The sequence below is a fragment of the Salmo salar genome, chromosome ssa01 (assembly GCF_905237065.1).
Source record: "Salmo salar chromosome ssa01, Ssal_v3.1, whole genome shotgun sequence".
Taxonomy (NCBI): Eukaryota; Metazoa; Chordata; class Actinopteri; order Salmoniformes; family Salmonidae; genus Salmo; species Salmo salar.
This window is the reverse complement of record NC_059442.1, coordinates 41,291,848-41,312,120: the sequence shown is the minus strand read 5'-3', so window position 1 is coordinate 41,312,120 and position 20,273 is coordinate 41,291,848. Positions and strand designations below refer to the sequence as shown.

At 43.1% G+C, this 20,273-nt stretch overlaps 1 protein-coding gene across 1 annotated transcript in view; it reads left to right on the top strand.

Annotated features, from left to right (window-relative positions):
- LOC106602443 (nesprin-3) overlaps window positions 1-20,273 on the top strand; it is a 49,006-nt gene that overhangs the window by 10,073 nt on the left and 18,660 nt on the right. The window contains exons 3-11 of the mRNA XM_014195100.2: window positions 357-529; window positions 860-998; window positions 1,342-1,512; window positions 5,048-5,203; window positions 5,400-5,747; window positions 15,896-16,032; window positions 18,475-18,649; window positions 19,484-19,666; window positions 20,057-20,200. Coding sequence (XP_014050575.2) covers window positions 357-529; window positions 860-998; window positions 1,342-1,512; window positions 5,048-5,203; window positions 5,400-5,747; window positions 15,896-16,032; window positions 18,475-18,649; window positions 19,484-19,666; window positions 20,057-20,200 — 1,626 coding nt within the window. The remainder of the gene's footprint in view (window positions 1-356; window positions 530-859; window positions 999-1,341; window positions 1,513-5,047; window positions 5,204-5,399; window positions 5,748-15,895; window positions 16,033-18,474; window positions 18,650-19,483; window positions 19,667-20,056; window positions 20,201-20,273) is intronic.

Genomic DNA, 20,273 nt, shown 5'->3' with positions numbered 1-20,273 from the left:
GCCCACAGCCATTTGGCATAGCCAGATCAGGACCTAACATAAGGACAACTTAGAGTATGCTATTATTTTCTTCTGAAATAGACTACATTTTCTTCATATCATGCTTCTTTAGACCTGTCTAAAACAAATAATGGATTTATTGTGAAGTTGTAGGCTATATTACATGGATTTATTAGACTTTTTTAAATGGCTTGTAATCTGTGTGGAAGCCAGAAGATGCTAAATGTGTTTGTTTATTTACTTGACAATCACCGGCTGACAATTTCGTGACCGCCATAACCCTATGCTTGACCACATTATGTCAGCCCAAAATTCATGATCTCATCAAGCATCTCCTGTGTGTTATTGGTGGACAGAAAATCCACGAGTCTGAGCATGAGGGTCGCGTGAAGATGGACATGGTGCTGGTGGCTGCTGAGGTCTTACTGCAGAATGGAGACCAGGAGATCAGGAGCAAAACCCACGCCAGACTCAAAGAGCTCAAAGCATCATGGGAGGAGACCTGCACCTTCATAATCCACTGCCACAGGTAGCTAACCCACGACCCCTCCGTGACTTTCCCTGACCTCCAATGACTTCTGTGGCAGCTGAAAAGGGCAGGTCAATTACTATGTCTCCTTTTAAAAAGGAATTGCCATGAGTTTTAGTGTCTGTCACATCAGCAAATATTACACACCCATGGAAAATGTATGCATGAGGGAATACATTCTATTTGTTCAGTTAAAAATATTTGATTGTTAATGGCATGGCAGAAGGCCTTGTTTTTGTTTAGGCCATATTAACACAATTTTCTAAGGTCTTTGTTTTTCTATGGTCGATATTTACTCTTCAACCCACCCTACTACTCTCTCTTTCCCAGCCGGATAGAGTGGGTGTGGCTGCACTGGAGTGAGTACATGAAGGCGCACGAGGAGGTTGAGATGTGGCTGGTCCGCATGCGCCGCAGTCTGGAGCCGGAGGTGGAACTACAGCTGGGGGTGAAGGAGAAACTGTGGCAGGTGAGCGAACACACCTGACGCTGGCCTGGGTGTCAACAATGGTAATGTCTATGTTTAGCCAGTCTGGAAACTCTCTAGAGTGTGAGTGAAGAGGGTAGGCCGTGGTTCCAATGGATACTGAATATAAAGTAATACTACTGATACCATATCAGAAGCCCAACTGTACTGCCATATTTTGAGTCTGGCTGTTTGGTCATAAGAAATAATAAACCTAGCTACATCAAGCTAGCCTTCAAATGCTGCCAATCATTCCTATAGAGCACATAAACCGATGCACACAGTAGCTAACTTGTGTGTCTTCCAGGTAGAAAGTATATAATGTTATCTAATGTGTGTGTTCCAGGTGGACCACCAGCATGTCTTGCTGAGTGACGTGCAGGGCCAGGCACTGCTGTTGGAGAGGCTGATGGATGAGGCTGCAGCGCTGCACAACCGTACCCAGGACCCCAGTGTGGACCAGGAGGCACAGGAGAGACTGCAAGAGGCATACAACAGCATACGGGACAGGGCTGAGGTGTGTGTGTGCAGTATAATGGAGGCTTTCTGATGACTCGTACAAAATCTCCATCTATTCCCTTGAATTTTCTGCACAAAACTCAAGCTAGCATTCCTGTAATGAGCTTAGAGGCCTTAACGGGTCCAAAAAGTAGGACCCATTCCGAAATGGACCTGGGGCTTTCTCACTCGGAAAGAATATGCATGAATAAATGTGTTAAATATAGCGACCCATTCCGAACGGACCCGAAGAAAACTAGACCTGGTCGGATCCAGACCCGGGCCGATCAGAGTGAGGGAAGCAGCAGAAAAGTTCATTTTTAAGATACTTTATTAACCAGAGCTGATAAAGCGTGAGGGAGAGGAGGTAGAGAGAGCTGACGCTCTAGCAGGGGCCGTGCTGTGTATGTAGGCTACTGTGAGTGTGAGCAAGTGACATGGTGAGCAGGGGGGATGGAGAGAGAGACGAGAGCCCGCAACCAACCAAGACGACTCGCACTATAGGAGACTAATAGCTGCCATAGCTAGGTTATTTATCATCAAATATGATTACCTATTACCTGTCTTGACTGCATTAAAACTGGAGAAGCTAATGTTAGCTAGCTAGGCTAATGGAGGCATGCGCTTTCTCGTCCTACACAGTTACAAATAAGAATAACTCCATTCAAAATATTAAGTAGCAGTCTACCTGTTGGCTCTTGGTTGTTGTAGCCTATCCTTCTTCCTTTTAACTTTTAGTTGTCATTTTAATTCCATTTTCCATTGATTAGATATCTAACTCTTGCCACACATGTAGGCTCTATGACTGTAGCCTATTGCCACTTTGATGATTAGCCAACAACGACAATAAGCTACACGTGCCACTGTCGTGAAAAGCAAGAGCAGCAGCAAAAATGATTACATCTATTTCTTTCTACTGCAGCAGTCGTGTTCTGACCTGTACTAGTCAATCCGGACAAGTCAATTAAAATTACACACACCCGAAATCCATGACTGTCAGACCCGTGATATTATTTAGAATTTTGGATCTGGACGAAGGTAGGCTATATAGCGAACACAATAGAATGATCGAAACCGTGTTGCTGTCATTGAGTGGTATTATTTCCAGACAGACAGGCTGCAGGGTAGTAACTAGGTTCTCAGAGTCGAGTAACTTGAGTCTCTAAGCATTGTTAGTGAATACTCTTCAATTTGTTGCGAGCTTCTTTTGATGTGTACGTCCTTTTTTATTTTTCTGTAGTCACACAATCAAGGCAATGCCGTTCCTGTTTCTTTCTGTTTCATCTAGGTCTTTGAAACATCTTACAGTCCACAACGGTCCTCTCCTCTCCCTGTCTGTCTCTACTTTCAAAGGGAACAGTCTTTCGGTGCTCCTCGCCCGTTTGAACATGCTTAGCTCATGGCAGAGCTGTGCGTTTGGTCCAAAGGGGGAATATCATTCTAATGATTTATATTCTCTTTCATATGGAGGTTGTTGCTCAAAAGAGGAAAACATTTGTTCCCCTATTCTTTGAAAGGAGCTAGAACCACCTAGTTCTACAGTGTCTTCAGAAAGTATTCACACCCCTTGACTTTTCTACATTTTGTCGTTACAAAGCGGGATTACAATGGATTTAACTGTCACTTTTTGTCAACATACTCTGTCAAAGTGGATTAAAAACAAAAACATTTGTAAAGAATATATGAAAAATTAAACAGTAATAGATCTTGACTAGAGATAAGTATTCAAACCCTCTGAGTCAATACATGTTAGAATCACCTGTGGCAGCGATTACAGCTGTGAGTCTTTCATGGGTAAGTCTCTAAGAGCTTTCCACACCTGGGTTGTGAAACATTTGCCCATTTATTGTTTAAAAAATTGTTCAAGCTCTGTCAAGTTGATTGTTGATCATTGCTAGACAACCGTTTTCAGGTCTTGATTTTCAAGTAGATTTCAGTCAAAACTGTAACTAGGCCATTCAGGAACATTCACTATGTTCTTGGTAAGAAGCTCCGGTGTAAGTTTGGCCTTGTGTTTTAGGTTATTGTCCTGCTGAAAGGGGAATTCATCTTCCAGTGTCTGGTGGAAAGCAGACTGAACCAGATTTTCCTCTAGGATTTTGCCTGTGCTCACCCGCTTTGCGTCTTTTTTTTTTTTTATCCTAAAAAACAAACCAATCCTTAATGATTACAAATATACCCATAACATGATGCAGCCACCACTACTGTGCTTGAAAATATAGAGAGTGGTACTGTTGTAATGTGTTGTATTGGATTTGCTCTAAACATAACGCTTTGTATTCGGAAAAAAAGTGAATTTCTTTGCCACATTTTTTGCAGCTGCAACAAGGCACTTGTTGCATGTTTTGGAATAGTTTTATCTGTACAGGCTTCCTTCTTTTCACTCTGTCAATTAGGTTAGTATTGTGAAGTAACTGCAATGTTGTTGATCCATCCTCAGTTTTCTCTTATCACAGCTATTAAACTCTTAACTGTTTTAATCCCTGAGCAGTCTCCTTCCTCTCCGGTGACTGAGTTAGGAAGGATGTCTGTATGTTTGTAGTGACTGGGTGTATTGATACACCATCCAGTGTAATGAACAACTTCACCACGCTCAAAGGGATATTCAATGTGCGTTTCTTTTTATTTTTTACACATCTACCAATCGGTGCCCTCTCTTTGTGAGGCATTGGAAAACCTCCCTGGTCTTTGAGGTTGAGTCTGTTTGAAATTCATTGCTCGACTGAGGGACCTTACAATTATCTTTATGTGTGGGGTACAGATATCCCAAGTGGCGCAGCGGTCTAAGGCACTGCATCTCAGTGCTAGAGGTGTCACTACAGACCCTGGTTTGATTCCAGGCTGTATCACAACCGGCTGTGACTGGGAGTCCCATAGTGCGGTGCACAATTGGCCCAGCATCGTCCAGGTTTGTTTGGCCTGGGTAGGCCGTCATTGTCAATAAGAGTTTGTTCTTAACTGACTTAAATAAAGGTTAAATACCTCCTTTTTTTATCATTCAAAAATCATGTTAAACACTTATCGCCCACAGAGTGAGTCCATGCAACTTATTATGTGAATTGTTAAGCACATTTTTACTCCTGAACTTATTTAGGCTTGCAATAATTGTGTTGAATACTTATTGACTCCAGACATTTTTAGCTTCTTATTTTTTATGAATTTGTAAAAATGTCAAACATAATTCCACATTAACATCATGGGTTATTGTGTGTAAGCCAGTGACATAAAATCTAAATTTAATCCATTTTAAATTCAGGCTGTAACGCAACAAAATGTGGAAAAAGTCAAAGGGGTGTGAATACTTTCTGAAGGCACTAAGCTAGTAGGCCCTCACTGAATACGATTCACCAAGTACACCAATGGGATTTCCTAGCTCTGTTATTATAGAGCATTTTCTGTTGCTTTTTCTAAAAGTTTTCTTGCAATGTTTTCATCTTATCTTTTAAACCTACAGAATCTAGGAACATGTAATTTTCAAATACTGTATGTAGACCCTGGTATGGTGCTGGAGATGATGAATGAGGGTAAAAAGGGGTGGATTTCCCCTTCAACAGGAGAGGCTGTCGGTGCTGCAGAAGATAGCTGAAGAGCACCAGATTTACCATAGCTACGTCCTAAAGTTCCAGGCCTGGCTGGTGTCCAAGGCTAAGGAGCTGAACACACTTACTGAGACAGAGGACACAGCCGAGAACAATCTCCGAGCCCTACAGGTGAGAGTAGTACACCCTAGTTATTCGACTCCTGGGAGGGACAAATGAGCGTTCACCCTAGTCACATCACTGTTCTTTTTTTCTTTTTGCCGTAACAAAACAAAAATAAAACATTGTTTTACTGTAAAGTTTGTTATTTTTAATGCACTTTGAATTAAGTATCATGACACAGAATAACTCCTCTCCCCTCTGTCAGACCCTGGACGACAGTGTGGCCAGTGAGGAGCGGACGCTGCAGCACATCGAGGGCATGGCGGAGGCAGTGCGGGCCAACACATCGCCCGGGGGGGTGGAGGTGGTGGAGGAGGAGGTGGAGGAGCTTCGTCTGGCCTGGCAGAGGCTCCGACAGAGCCTGTGTGAGGCTGGGGAGGTCCTGAGGAGCAGCCTAGACTCCCAGAGCCAGTACCAGAGCCACTGCCAGCGCCTGGGGGAGGACATCGCACAGCTCCAGGACCTGCTTCACAGACTGACCAGAGACCTGGAGACAGCCATGGAGGGAGACAGGACAGAGGAACAGATGGTTGGGCAGTGGAGGAAGTACATGGTGGGCTTTATACACACTCTCTGTCTCTCTCTCGTTCTCATTTTCTCTCTCTCGCTAGCTCTCTTTCTAATTTGATTTCCTTGTTGTCTACCTCTCTCTCTCCAGTCTTCCCTCTGCCTTCCTTTTTTACCCTTCTCTTTTCCACTCTTATCTCCTTCCCCTTACTTGTTCTTTGCTTTCTTTTTCTCTTTCAATGTCTCTCTGTCAATTTCACTCCTCAACCCAAGGCTTACAGCTTTAGTTACTAGCTACAATAAGGGTCTGACACGGCATGGGAAGTTGCTCTAACTATTACCTTGCAGGAATTGGCCCTCTGGCTACATGCCTGGAAGAGGTGTGGTGGAGATGACATAGAAGATAATGGTTGTGGGATGGTATTGTATCCTCACAGTCAAAACGTACCTGTTGTGTGCAGGTGCTGTGGGGCAGGTTCCCACAGTCTATGGATTTGTATTGATTGTCTGAAGTGGCTTCATTCCTCTTCTAATCTCCTTCAATTTACTGATGTCAAAGAATTGGACAGATGCAAGGAAATGCCTACATAGGCTTTCAATAAAATACTTTTACCTGTCCTGTATTTTCAGATCATAGGGTTCTGGTGAAAAGTAGTGCACTATGTAGGGAATAGGGTTCCATTTAGGACTGTAGATGGAGAGGACATAGGGCTCGGAAGCTATCAGTTTGAGAAACAAAAGCTAGCAGAAGAGTGATAAGATTTGACAGAGGCCAAAACAATTAGTATAGTCATTTTATCCCAGTGTCTAGACCAGGGCCCAGATTCACAAAACCTTCTTAAGAAGAAAGGTCTTCTTAACTGCCATTTATTTTTCTTTAACTATAGATTTAAAATGAAAGTTAAGCAAAGTTGCTGTTTCTCAAAAAGGTTATTGGCAAATGTATTGCACTATTTCTTACAGTATGTTTCTCATTTAGCAAAAAAGTTAAGAAAATAGATTTAGAAAATAAAGTTATTGGAAATGTTTGAATTCCAAGATAGCTAAACACTCAGGGCAGTGAGAGAAAAAGCTCATGAAATCAATTCAATGTTTAATTCACTCTCAAACTTGAGATTATTATTTGATTATTTTAAACCCAAGAACATGTTTTAGAACAGTAATCTCAGTAAGAAATATGCTAACATGATTGCTATTGCTAGCTACATAGTTAGCTAAAATGGTTGCCTAGCAACAAACATCTTAAGAAGGTGTAAGAAGATATTTCAGAAGTTTAAGAAAATCATTCAATCTTAAGATATTGTTGAGGAATTGCACTTACCTTATGAACTTTTTTTTTCTTAATTAAGAAGCATCTTAACTTCTCAGGGCTACGTGGGACGCTACCGTCCCACCCACGGTTCACAATATTCAACAGCCAGTGAGAAATCAGAGGGCCGAATTCAAAACCACAAAATGTCATAATTCAAAGTTCTCAAACAAACAACTATACTGCTCAAAAAAATAAAGGGAACACTTAAACAACACATCCTAGATCTGAATGAAAGAAATAATCTTAAATACTTTTTTCTTTACATAGTTGAATGTGCTGACAACAAAATCACACAAAAATAATCAATGGAAATCCAATTTATCAACCCATGGAGGTCTGGATTTGGAGTCACACTCAAAATTAAAGTGGAAAACCACACTACAGGCTGATCCAACTTTGATGTAATGTCCTTAAAACAAGTCAAAATGAGGCACAGTAGTGTGTGTGGCCTCCACGTGCCTGTATGACCTCCCTACAACGCCTGGGCATGCTCCTGATGAGGTGGCGGATGGTCTCCTGAGGGATCTCCTCCCAGACCTGGACTAAAGCATCCGCCAACTCCTGGACAGTCTGTGGTGCAACGTGGCGTTGGTGGATGGAGCGAGACATGATGTCCCAGATGTGCTCAATTGGATTCAGGTCTGGGGAACGGGCGGGCCAGTCCATAGCATCAATGCCTTCCTCTTGCAGGAACTGCTGACACACTCCAGCCACATGAGGTCTAGCATTGTCTTGCATTAGGAGGAAGCCAGGGCCAACCGCACCAGCATATGGTCTCACAAGGGGTCTGAGGATCTCATCTCGGTACCTAATGGCAGTCAGGCTACCTCTGGCGAGTACATGGAGGGCTGTGCGGCCCCCCCAAAAAATGCCACCCCACACCATGACTGACCCACCGCCAAACCGGTCATGCTGGAGGATGTTGCAGGCAGCAGAACGTTCTCCACGGCGTCTCCAGACTCTTTCACGTTTGTCACATGCTCAGTGTGAACCTGCTTTCATCTGTGAAGAGCACAGGGCGCCAGTGGCGAATTTGCCAATCTTGGTGTTCTCTGGCAAATGCCAAACGTCCTGCACGGTGTTGGGCTGTAAGCACAACCCCCCACCTTTGGACGTCGGGCCCTCATACCACCCTCATGGAGTCTGTTTCTGACCGTTTGAGCAGACACATGCACATTTGTGGCCTGCTGGAGGTCATTTTACAGGGCTCTGACAGTAGCGGTCCTGCTGCTGGGTTGTTGCCCTCCTACGGCCTCCTCCACGTCTCCTGATGTACTGGCCTGTCTCTTGGTAGCGCCTCCATGCTCTGGACACTACGCTGACAGACACAGCAAACCTTCTTGCCACAGCTCGCATTGATGTGCCATCCTGGATGAGCTGCACTACCTGAGCCACTTGTGTGGGTTGTAGACTCTCTCATGCTACCACTAGAGTAAAAGCACCACCAGCATTCAAAAGTGACCAAAACATCAGCCAGGAAGCATAGGAACTGAGAAGTGGTCTGTGGTCCCCACCTGCAGAACCACTCTTTTATTGGGGGTGTCTTGCTAATTGCCTATAATTTCCACCTGTTCTCTATTCCATTTGCACAACAGCATGTGACATTTGTCAATCAGTGTTGCTTCCTAAGTGGACAGTTTGATTTCACAGAAGTGTGATTGACTTGGAGTTACATTGTGTTGTTTAAGTGTTCCCTTTATTTTTTTGAGCAGTGTATTTTACACCATTTTAAAGATAAACCTCTCCTTAATCCAACCACATTGTCCGATTTCAAAAAGGCTTTACGGCGAAAGCATAAAGTTAGATTATGTTAGGACAGTGCCAACACAAGAAAAACCACACAGCCATTTTCCAAGCAGGAGAAGGGTCACAAAAACCATAAATACAGCTAAAATGAAGTACTAACCTTTGACTATCTTCATAAGATGACACTCCTAGGACTCAATGTTACACAATACATGTATGTTTTGTTCGATAAAGTTCATATTTATATCCAAAAACCCCATTTTACATTGGCGCGTGATCTTCAGAAAATATTTTTCTTCCAAAACTCCCGGTGAATCAGCACAACAATTTACAAAAATACTCATCATAAACGTTGATAGAATATTAAACTGTTATTCAAAGAATTATAGATGAACATCTCCTGAATGCAACCGCTGTGACAGATTTCAAAAAAGCTTCACGGGGAAAGCACACTTTGCAATAATCTGAGTACGGCGCTCAGAAAAATACATCATACAATACTGATACCTGCCATTTTGGAGTCATCTAAAATCATAAATAGCATTAGAAATATTCACTTACCTTTGATGATCTTCATCAGAAGGCACTTCCAGGAATCCCGGGTCCACAATAAATGTTGTTTTGTTCGATAAAGTCCATAGTTTATGTCCAAATACCTCCTTGTTGTTTGCGCGTTCAGTAAGCTACTCCAAATGTAGGAAGCGCGCCGAAAATTTCACGACGAAAAGTCAAAAAAAGTTATATTTACCTTCGTTGAAACATGTCAAACGTTGTATAGCATCAATCTTTAGGGCCTTTTTAACATAAAACTTCAATAATATTCCAACCGGACGATTCCAATGTCTTGAAAAACGTTATGGAACACAGCTACCTCATCACATGAAGGCACGCCAATGAACTCATGTCATTTTCTGGGTCACGAACTTCCCGGCCTTCTTGTTCGCTCTCTGTTCACTGCAAAAGCCTGAAACAAGGTTTTAAAGACTGTTGACATCTAGTGGAAGCCTTAGGAAGTGCAAAATGAACCCTCAGTCACTGTGTGTTAGATTGGCAATGACTTGAAAAGACTACAAGCATCAGATTTCCCACTTCGTGGTTGGATTTTTTCTCAGGGTTTTGCCTGCCATAAGAGTTCTGTTATACTCACAGACATCATTCAAACAGAAAACACACTGAAGTTTCTAAAACTATCCAAATCTACTAATGATATGCACATATTTGACTCTGGGCCCAAGTATTAGGCAGTTTACTCTGGGCACGCTTTTCATCCGAAATCGAAAATACTGCCGCCTATACCTTGACTGGTTAATTTTTTGCGTAAGAAGTGTTTTGTGAATCTGGACCCAGGCGTCTCCAACAGCTAAATCGTGAGCTACCAGTAGCTCGTGGCCCACCTATGAGTAGCTTGCCAATAAATTCTGAAAATGTTTTTTTTCACGTGTTCCATCGCAAACTCTCTCATAATATCAAAGCCACATTGACATTATCCCACCCCTGGTTAGCCACTATTGCCTTAAAAAGCCAAATGTAACACTATCTGCCAATTAATTTCCAGCAATATTGCCCGTCTCTCTGTTTGGTGCGCGCATTTGTCTATCACTCTGTATGTAGCCATTAAGCGATGCTAATGATAACCATCTTGTGGGAAGACAGACTTTCCCCCAAAACCTTATAATGTTAACCGCAAAGTAGTTTTACCTGACAGGACAATATCAAGATTATTTGTATCAATTGGGTGGGGATTGTTTTGCAAACTCTGCCATGACGTGCTGCAGCAAAATTGGGTTGTTCAATCAACACATGCTGTATTTTCTAGGCCTAATATTTTGTAGGCCTAACGCAGAAGCATCGCCAGACCAAAACATTTCTCTAGACTTCAAAAATGGTCTTCTGATGTGATTTAAGCATTGACATGGACATCCATTTTCATTGTTTCTCTATGAATAATTGTAATATTGAGGATGAAAAAAAACGGAATTAAAAAATACAAAAAAAAAACAGGAAAAATAAAACCAAGAAAATATTATTTTTGTGGGCCCCCTTAGAGTTGTTGATTACCCATTATTTTACCAGGTCTATTGACAAAATATATTGTACACCAAGGACCAATGGTAGAGTTGCAGGGTAGTGGAGAAGAGATTATTTTTTTTATTTTAAAATGAGTAGCTCGCAAGGTTTCAATTTGTAAAAGTAGCTCTCATCCTAGAAAAGGTGAGAGACCCCTGGTCTAGAAAAATCCACTTAACCAATTACAGCATCAGAGGCCACTTTGTCCCTGCTGCTTTCATTCCACTGAGGTGAATTTCACCCTTGTCAAGGAGGATTGCAATAGTGGCTTAAAATTGCTTGACATTAACGTGAATTACATCTAGTTTAAACATTTTCTCTTCTATGGGAGAAAGATCTTGTATAGCAGTTTAACTCTGGCACTAAGGAGGAAATTAAGTTGGTGTTTATCACAATTTGGTTGTTTTTCAAATCAAATCAATCAAATTTATTTTTATATAGCCCTTCGTACATCAGCTGATATTCTCAAAGTGCTGTACAGAAACCCAGCCTAAAACCCCAAACAGCAAGCAAAGCATGTGAAAGAAGCACGGTGGTTAGGAAAAACTCCCTAGGAAAAACTCCCTAGAAAGGCCAAAAACCTAGGAAGAAACCTAGAGAGGAACCAGGCTATGAGGGGTGGCCAGTCCTCTTCTGGCTGTGCAGGGTGGATATTATAACAGAACATGGTCAAAATGTTAAAATGTTCATAAATGACCAGCATGGTCAAATAATAATAATCATAGTAGTTGTCGAGGGTGCAACAAGCACGTCCGGTGAACAGGTCAGGGTTCCATAGCCGCAGGCAGAACAGTTGAAACTGGAGCAGCAGCACGGCCAGGTGGACTGGGGACAGCAAGGAGTCATCATACCAGGTAGTCCTGAGGCATGGTCCTAGGGCTCAGGTCCTCCGAGAGAAAGACAGAAAGAGAGAATTAGAGAGAGCATATTTAAATACACACAGGACACCGGATAAGACAAGAGAAATACTCCAGATGTAACAGACTGACCCTAGCCCCCCGACACATAAACTACTGCAGCATAAATACTGGAGGCTGAGACAGGAGGGATCAGAAGACACTGTGGCCCCATCCGATGATACCCCCGGACAGGGCCAAACAGGCAGGATATAACCCCACCCACTTTGCCAAAGCACAGCCCCCACACCACTAGAGGGATGTCTCCAACCACCAACTTACCGTCCTAAGACAAGGCCGAGTATAGCCCACAACGATCTCCGCCATGGCACAACCAAAGGGGGGAAGACCACGTCAGTGACTCAACCCACTCAAGTGACGCACCCCTCCCATGGACGGCATGGAAGAACACCAGTAGGCCAGTGACTCAGCCCCTGTAAAAGGGTTAGAGGCAGAGAATCCCAGTGGAAAGAGGGGAACCGGCAAGGCAGAGACAGCAAGGGCGGTTCGTTGCTCCAGCCTTTCCGTTCACCTTCACACTCCTGGGCCAGACTATACTTAATCATAGGACCTACTGAAGAGATAAGTCTTCAGTAAAGACTTAAAGGTTGAGACTGAGTCTGCGTCTCTCACATTGGTAGGCAGACCATTCCATAAAAATGGAGCTCTATAGGAGAAAGCCCTACCTCCTACCTGCTTAGAAATTCTAGGGACAATTGGGAGGCCTGCGTCTTGTGACCGTAGCGTACGTGTAGGTATGTACGGCAGGACCAAATCGGAAAGATAGGTAGGAGCAAGCCCATGTAATGCTTTGTAGGTTAGCAGTAAAACCTTGAAATCAGCCCTTGCCTTAACAGGAAGCCAGTGTAGGGAGGCTAGCACTGGAGTAATATGATACAATTTTTTGGTTCTAGTCAGGATTCTAGCAGCCGTATTTAGCACTAACTGAAGTTTATTTAGTGCTTTATCCGGGTAGCCGGAAAGTAGAGCATTGCAGTAGTCCAGCCTAGAAGTAACAAAAGCATGGATGAATTTTTCTGCGTCATTTTTGGACTGAAAATTTCTGATTTTTGCAATGTTACGTAGATGGAAAAAAGCTGTCCTTGAAACAGTCTTGATATGTTCTTCAAAAGAGAGATCAGGGTCCAGAGTAACGCCGAGGTCCTTCACAGTTTTATTTGAGACGACTGTACAACCATCCAGATTAATTGTCAGATTCAACAGAAGATCTCTTTGTTTCTTGGGACCTAGAACAAGCATCTCTGTTTTGTCCGAGTTTAAAAGTAGAAAGTTTGCAGCCATCCACTTCTTTATGTCTGAAACACAGGCTTCTAGCGAGGGCAATTTTGGGGCTTCACCATGTTTCATTGAAATGTACAGCTGTGTGTCGTCCGCATAGCAGTGAAATGTAACATTATGTTTTCGAATGACATCCCCAAGAGGTAAAATATATAGTGAAAACAATAGTGGTCCTAAAATGGAACCTTGAGGAACACCGAAATTTACAATTGATTTGTCAGAGGACAAACCATTCACAGAGACAAACTGATATCTTTCCGACAGATAAGATCTAAACCAGGCCAGAACTTGTCCATGTAGACCAATTTGGGTTTCCAATCTCTCCAAAAGAATGTGGTGATCGATGGTATCAAAAGCGGCACTAAGATCTAGGAGCACGAGGACAGATGCAGAGCCTCGGTCTGACGTCATTAAAAGGTCATTTACCACCTTCACAAGTGCAGTCTCAGTGCTATGATGGGGTCTAAAACCAGACTGAAGCGTTTCGTATACATTGTTTGTCTTCAGGAAGGCAGTGAGTTGCTGCGCAACAGCTTTTTCTAAAATTTTTGAGAGGAATGGAAGATTCGATATAGGCCGATAGTTTTTTATAATTTCTGGATCAAGATTCGGCTTTTTCAAGAGAGGCTTTATTACTGCCACTTTTAGTGAGCTTGGTACACATCCGGTGGATAGAGAGCCGTTTATTATGTTCAACATAGGAGGGCCAAGCACAGGAAGCAGCTCTTTCAGTAGTTTAGTTGGAATAGGGTCCAGTATGCAGCTTGAGGGTTTGGAGGCCATGATTATTTTCATCATTGCGTCAAGAGATATAGTACTAAAACACTTTAGTATCTCCCTTGATCCTAGGTCCTGGCAGAGTTGTGCAGACTCAGGACAATGGAGCTTTGGAGGAATACCCAGATTTAAAGAGGAGTCTGTAATTTGCTTTCTAATGATCATGATCTTTTCCTCAAAGAAGTTCATAAATGTATTACTGCTGAAGTGAAAGCCATCCTCCATTTGCGAAGGCTGCTTTTTAGTTAGCTTTGCGACAGTATCAAAAAGAAATTTCGGATTGTTCTTATTTTCCTCAATTAAGTTGGAAAAATAGGATGATCGAGCAGCAGTAAGGGCTCTTCGATACTGCACGGTACTGTCTTTCCAAGCTAGTCGGAAGACTTCCAGTTTGGTGTGGCGCCATTTCCGTTCCAATTTTCTGGAAGCTTGCTTCAGAGCTCGTGTATTTTCTGTATACCAGGGAGCTAGTTTCTTATGACAGATGTTTTTAGTTTTTAGGGGTGCAACTGCATCTAGGGTATTGCGCAAGGTTAAATTGAGTTCCTCGGTTAGGTGGTTAACTGATTTTTGTCCTCTGACGTCCTTGGGTAGGCAGAGGCAGTCTGGAAGGGCATCAAGGAATCTTTGGGTTGTCTGAGAATTTATAGCACGACTTTTAATGCTCCTTGGTTGGGGTCTGAGCAGATTATTTGTTGCAATTGCAAACGTAATAAAATGGTGGTCCGATAGTCCAGGATTATGAGGAAAAACATTTAGATCCACAACATTTATTCCATGGGACAAAACTAGGTCCAGAGTATGACTGTGGCAGTGAGTAGGTCCAGAGACATGTTGGACAAAACCCACTGAGTCGATGATGGCTCCGAAAGCCTTTTGGAGTGGGTCTGTGGACTTTTCCATGTGAATGTTAAAGTCACCAAAAATTAGAATATTATCTGCTATGACTACAAGATCCGATAGGAATTCAGGGAACTCAGTGAGGAACACTGCATATGGCCCAGGAGGCCTATAAACAGTAGCTATAAAAAGTGAGTGAGTAGGCTGCATAGATTTCATGACTAGAAGCTCAAAAGACGAAAACGTCATTGCTGGTTTTTTTTTTGTAAATTGAAATTTGCTATCGTAAATGTTAGCAACACCTCCGCCTTTGCCGGATGCACGGGGGGTATGGTCACTAATGTAACCTGGGGTGAGGCCTCATTTAACACAGTAAATTCATCAGGCTTAAGCCATGTTTCAGTCAGGCCAATCACATCAAGATTATTATCAGTGATTAGTTCATTGACTATAACTGCCTTGGAAGTGAGGGATCTAACATTAAGTAACCCAATTTTGAGATGTGAGGTATCACAATCTCTTTCAATAATGGCAGGAATGGAGGAGGTCTTTATACTAGTGAGATTGCTAAAGCGAACACCGCCATTTTTAATTTTGCCCAACCTAGATCGAGGCACAGACACGGTCTCAATGGGGAAAGCTGAGCTGACTACGCTGACTGTGCTAGTGGCAGACTCCACTAAGCTGGCAGGCTGGCTAACAGCCTGCTGCCTGGCCTGCACCCTATTTCATTGTGGAGCTAGAGCCCTGTCTATGTTCGTAGATAAGATAAGAGCACCCCTCCAGCTAGGATGGAGTCCGTCACTCCTCAACAGGCCAGGCTTGGTCCTGTTTGTGGGTGAGTCCCAGAAAGAGGGCCAATTATCTACAAATTCTATCTTTTGGGAGGGGCAGAAAACAGTTTTCAACCAGCGATTGAGTTGTGAGACTCTGCTGTAGAGCTCATCACTCCCCCTAACTGGGAGGGGGCCAGAGACAATTAATCGATGCCGACACATCTTTCTAGCTGATTTACACGCTGAAGCTATGTTGCGCTTGGTGACCTCTGACTGTTTCATCCTAACATCGTTGGTGCCGACGTTGGTGCCGACGTGGATAACAATATCTCTATACTCTCTACACTCGCCAGTTTTAGCTAGTTTTTGTTGTTGGTGTGTGTTTTGTGTGTAGAGAGCGAGTTGCCAGGTGCCCAGGCTGGTCTCTGTGATTAGATTTTTAAACAATTGTTCTGATTTTCCCTTTTGGTATTCCCCTCAGAATGTCCGGAATACTCTGTCAGCAGAGGAATCCCAGGTGGAGAACATCAAGGCCCAGCTTAAAGAACTCTTCCGCTTTTCCCAAGATTCCCGGCATCTCTCTGATGACGTCCTGGCTGTAGTGAAGGAGCACCAGAGGTGAGTGGACACTCAGAGCGCATCACAGTGTAGAAGAAGAGTGACGATGGAGAGGAAGGTGCTTTTTAAGATTTATGAGAATTAAAAAAAATAAGCTCTGCGAGTACTTTTCCTATTTTAGACTATTGAGATTCACCTTTACAGGGATGGTTCAGCAGAATTTGCTTCAAGTCTAGGTAGCAAATAATGGACTTATCAGATACACTATATATACAGTACCTGTCTACTCATTCAAGGGTTTTTCTTTGTTTACTATTTTCTACATAATAGAATAATAGTGAAGACATCAAAACTATGAAATAACACATATGGGATCATATAGTAACCAAAACAGTGTGAAACAAGTCAAAATATATTTCAGATTCTTCAAAGTAGCCACACTTTGCCTTGATGACAGCTTTGCACACTCTTGGCATTTTCTCAACCAGCTTCACCTGGGATGCTTTTCCAACAGTCTTGAAGGAGTTCCCACATATGCTGAGCACTTGTTGGCTGCTTTTCCTTCACTCTGCAGTCCAACTCATCCCAAACCATCTCAATTTGGTTGAGGTCGGGGGATTGTGGAGGCCAGGTCATCTGATGCAGCACTCCATCACTCTCCTTCTTGGTCAAATAGCCCTTACACAACCTGGTTAAGTGTGCCTTGAATTCTAAATAAATCACTGACAGTGTCACCAGCAAAGCACCATCACACCACCACCTCCATGATTCATAGTGGGAACCACACATGCGGAGATCATCCGTTCACATACTCTGCGTCTCACAAAGACACGGCGGTTGGAACCAAAAATCTCAAATTTGGACTCGTTAGACCAAAGGCCAGATTTCCACCGGTCTAATGTCCATTGCTCGTGTTTCTTTGCCCAAGCAAGTTTATTCTCCTTATTGGTGTCCTTTTAGTAGTGGTTTCTTTGCAGCAATTCGACCATGAAGGCCTGATTCACGCAGTCTCCTCTGAACAGTTGATGTTGAGATGTGTCTGTTACTTGAACTCTATGAAGCATTTATTTGAGCTGCAATCTGAGGTGCAGTTAACTCTAATGAACCTTTCCTCTGCAGCAGAGGTAACGCTTGGTCTTCCTTTCCTTTGGCGGTCCTCCCGAGAGCCAGTTTCATCATGGTTTTTGCGACTGCACTTGAAGAAACTTTCAAAGTTCTTTTACATTTTCCAAATTGACTGACCTTCATGTCTTAAAGTAAATGATGGACTGTCATTTCTCTTTGCTTATTTGAGCTGTTCTTGCCATAATATGGACTTGGACTTTTACCGAATAGGGCTATCTTCTTGTCACAACACAGCCGATTGACTCAAATGCATTAAGGAAAGAAATTCCACAAACAAACTTTTAACAAGGCACACCTGTTCATTGAAATGCATTCCAGGTGACTTCCTCATGAAGCTGGTTGAGAGACCAAGAATGTGCAAAGCTGTCATCAATTCAAAGGGTGGCTACTTTGTCTTCACTATTATTCTACAATGTAGAAAATAATCCAAATAAAGAAGTCAAACATTTTGACGGTACTCTAAATACAAAAGTATGTGGACACCCCTTCAAATTTGTGGATTCTGCTATTTCAGCCATACCCGTTGCTGACAGGTGTATAAAATCAAGCACACAGCCATGCAATCTTCGTAGAAACACATTGGCAGTAGAATGGCTTTACTGAAGAGCTCAGTGACTTTCAGTGTGGCACAGACATGGGATGCCACCTTTCCAATAAGCAGTTAGTTAAATTTCTGCCCTGCTAGAGCTGCCCGGGTCAACTCTAAGTGCTGTTATTGTGAAGTGGAAATGTCTAGGAGCAGCAACAGCTCATCCGCGAAGTAGTAGGCCACACAAGCTCACAGAACAGGAGAGAAGCCATGCTCCCCCCTTTGCTGTTATAGCAGCAATGGGGGGACCAACTCCATATTAATGCCCATGATTTTGGAATGAGATGTTCGATGAGTAAGTGTCCACATAGTTTTGGTCATGTAGTGTATGTTTTCAAAACCGTTTACCTATATTCTGATTATTCCCAGGGATACACAACATCCTGAAATACGTGTAGATATCTTTGTTAGAAAGAATACTATGTTCCCCTTGACGGAGTGATGCTGAATGTAAAAACATGGCTCAATTTATTCCACCTTCCCTTACGGATTTGCTTTTGATGTTGTATGATAATTAATGCAAACAGTCTTTGCTCTCTCTATAGGGAAAGACAGGATGTCTATGCTGTTCTATAACAGAATAATTTCTTGAAACGTACAGTTATTACTTGGTCTTAGTGTAACAGGCTAAATGTATAAGCTGCATTTTTCCTCTGACTTTTTACTGTGTGTATATGTATATATATATATATATATATACACACACACACAGTACATTTTGTCTTTGCATGCAATGCACCATATCTAACCTGTTTGAAGCCCATCTCCTCTCCCCTGTCTGCCTATAGTGTGAAGTGTCGTGCAATGAAGCTGTGTGTGGAGTCAGAGACAGGCCTGAGACTGGTGCTGCAGGACCCTCTGCATGGCTTCTCTCAGTGGAGCCAGCTGGTCTCTCAGGTGCTGGAGGCCTCAGCAGAGGTGTCTGAGTTCTCCCACATCGCCTTGCTAGTGCAGAACATCGAGGTATAAACACCACACTGCACTGCAGGCTGCTACTGATTTGATCAACTATTATTCCACCAGGGGAAATGTGTTTGGTCATGTGCTTAAAAGGGATGTAGCAGGATATGATACAGAAAACATACAATGCAGCTAATACAACACGGTAAAATGCATTGAGAAAAGGTGACATTCAATCCCATCAATCAAGCAGCTAAACCAGGATTGTATTGGCTGAGAAACCAACTTGTAGTCACTGTGGCACTCAAGGCCTGGAGACTTCCACTGTAATAATAATATACCGTAGTCATGGTACCTTAATTAGGTAAGCTATGGAAATCCATTCAGCCCTACATACAGACAGTACTTGACAGAGATTGGCTTGGGCCGTGTCCTAAATGGCACCCTATTCCATATTTAGTGCACTACTTTTTATCAGGGCCCATAGGGCTGTGGTCAAAATTAGTGAACTATATATGGAATAGGGTGTCAAATGTAGTGCACTATATATGGAAGAGACTGCCATTTGGGCCTTCTCCATCATCCTATCATCCTTCTCCATCATCTATCCTCCGCAGTGGACAGCATAAAGTGGCTTTCCCTATATAACCTCCTCCCCTCCAGACATGGAAATACTGAAAGCACAGGTCAGGGAGTTCAATCATTCCCTGATCTATGAAAAAGAGACATCTGAGGATCATGCTTGCTTTACGTTGGCACAGAGGAATGTGTGATCTAGATGCCCTGAGGCACATATTTCTACAACACATACCTTTCATCTGTGGCGTGGCCCTCTTGAATTTATTTTCTCTCTTTTTTTGTCTTTGTTTCCTCCATTTCTTTCTATCCCCCCTACAGAGGTTGATGATGCAAAGTCTGCAGCTGCAAGAGCGGTTGAGCCTCCTGCAGGTGAAGAGAGATCTGCTGGCTTCAGTGTTTGGCTCTGACAGAGCAGAGAGTCTACTGACGGAGCTCAACGCCGCTGTGAGGAACCGAGAGCTACTGCACAGCCAGCTTCTGCAGAGGAAGGGAAGACTGCAGGTGTGTGAGTGCGTTCGTGTGTGTGTCATTGGACTCTGGTCATATGTAGGGCATTATTAGGGAATTGGGTGCCATTTGGGATGGAACGTAATTTATGTTATAAACTGGGTGGTTCGAGCCCTGAATGCTGATTGGCTGACAGCTGTGGTATATCAGACCGTATACCACAGGTATAACAAAACATGTATTTTTACTGCTCTAATTACGTTGGTAACCAGTTTATAATAGCAATAAGACACCTCGGGGGTTTGTGGTATATGGCCAATATACCACGGCTAAGGCGTGTATCCAGGCACTCCGCGTTGCGTCGTACAAAGAACAGCCCTTAACCGTGGTATATAGGCCATATACCACACCCCCTCGTGCCTTATTGCTTAAGTATGTCCTTAGGGTTTGATCTCGAGGACGAAGGACTTTGGCGACGCCTACGAGTCAATCAGGAGCAAGCTGACCCTCCTGAGAGACAGACTGATCTCAGCAGACACCCTCCAACCAGACATACTGGCCAAGAAGAGCCAGTCAGACCAGCTACGGGTGGGTCACTTACTGCATTCTTAACCTGTGGCTCATTCTCAATGAATCTTTCCTCGCATCCTCACTCCTCACC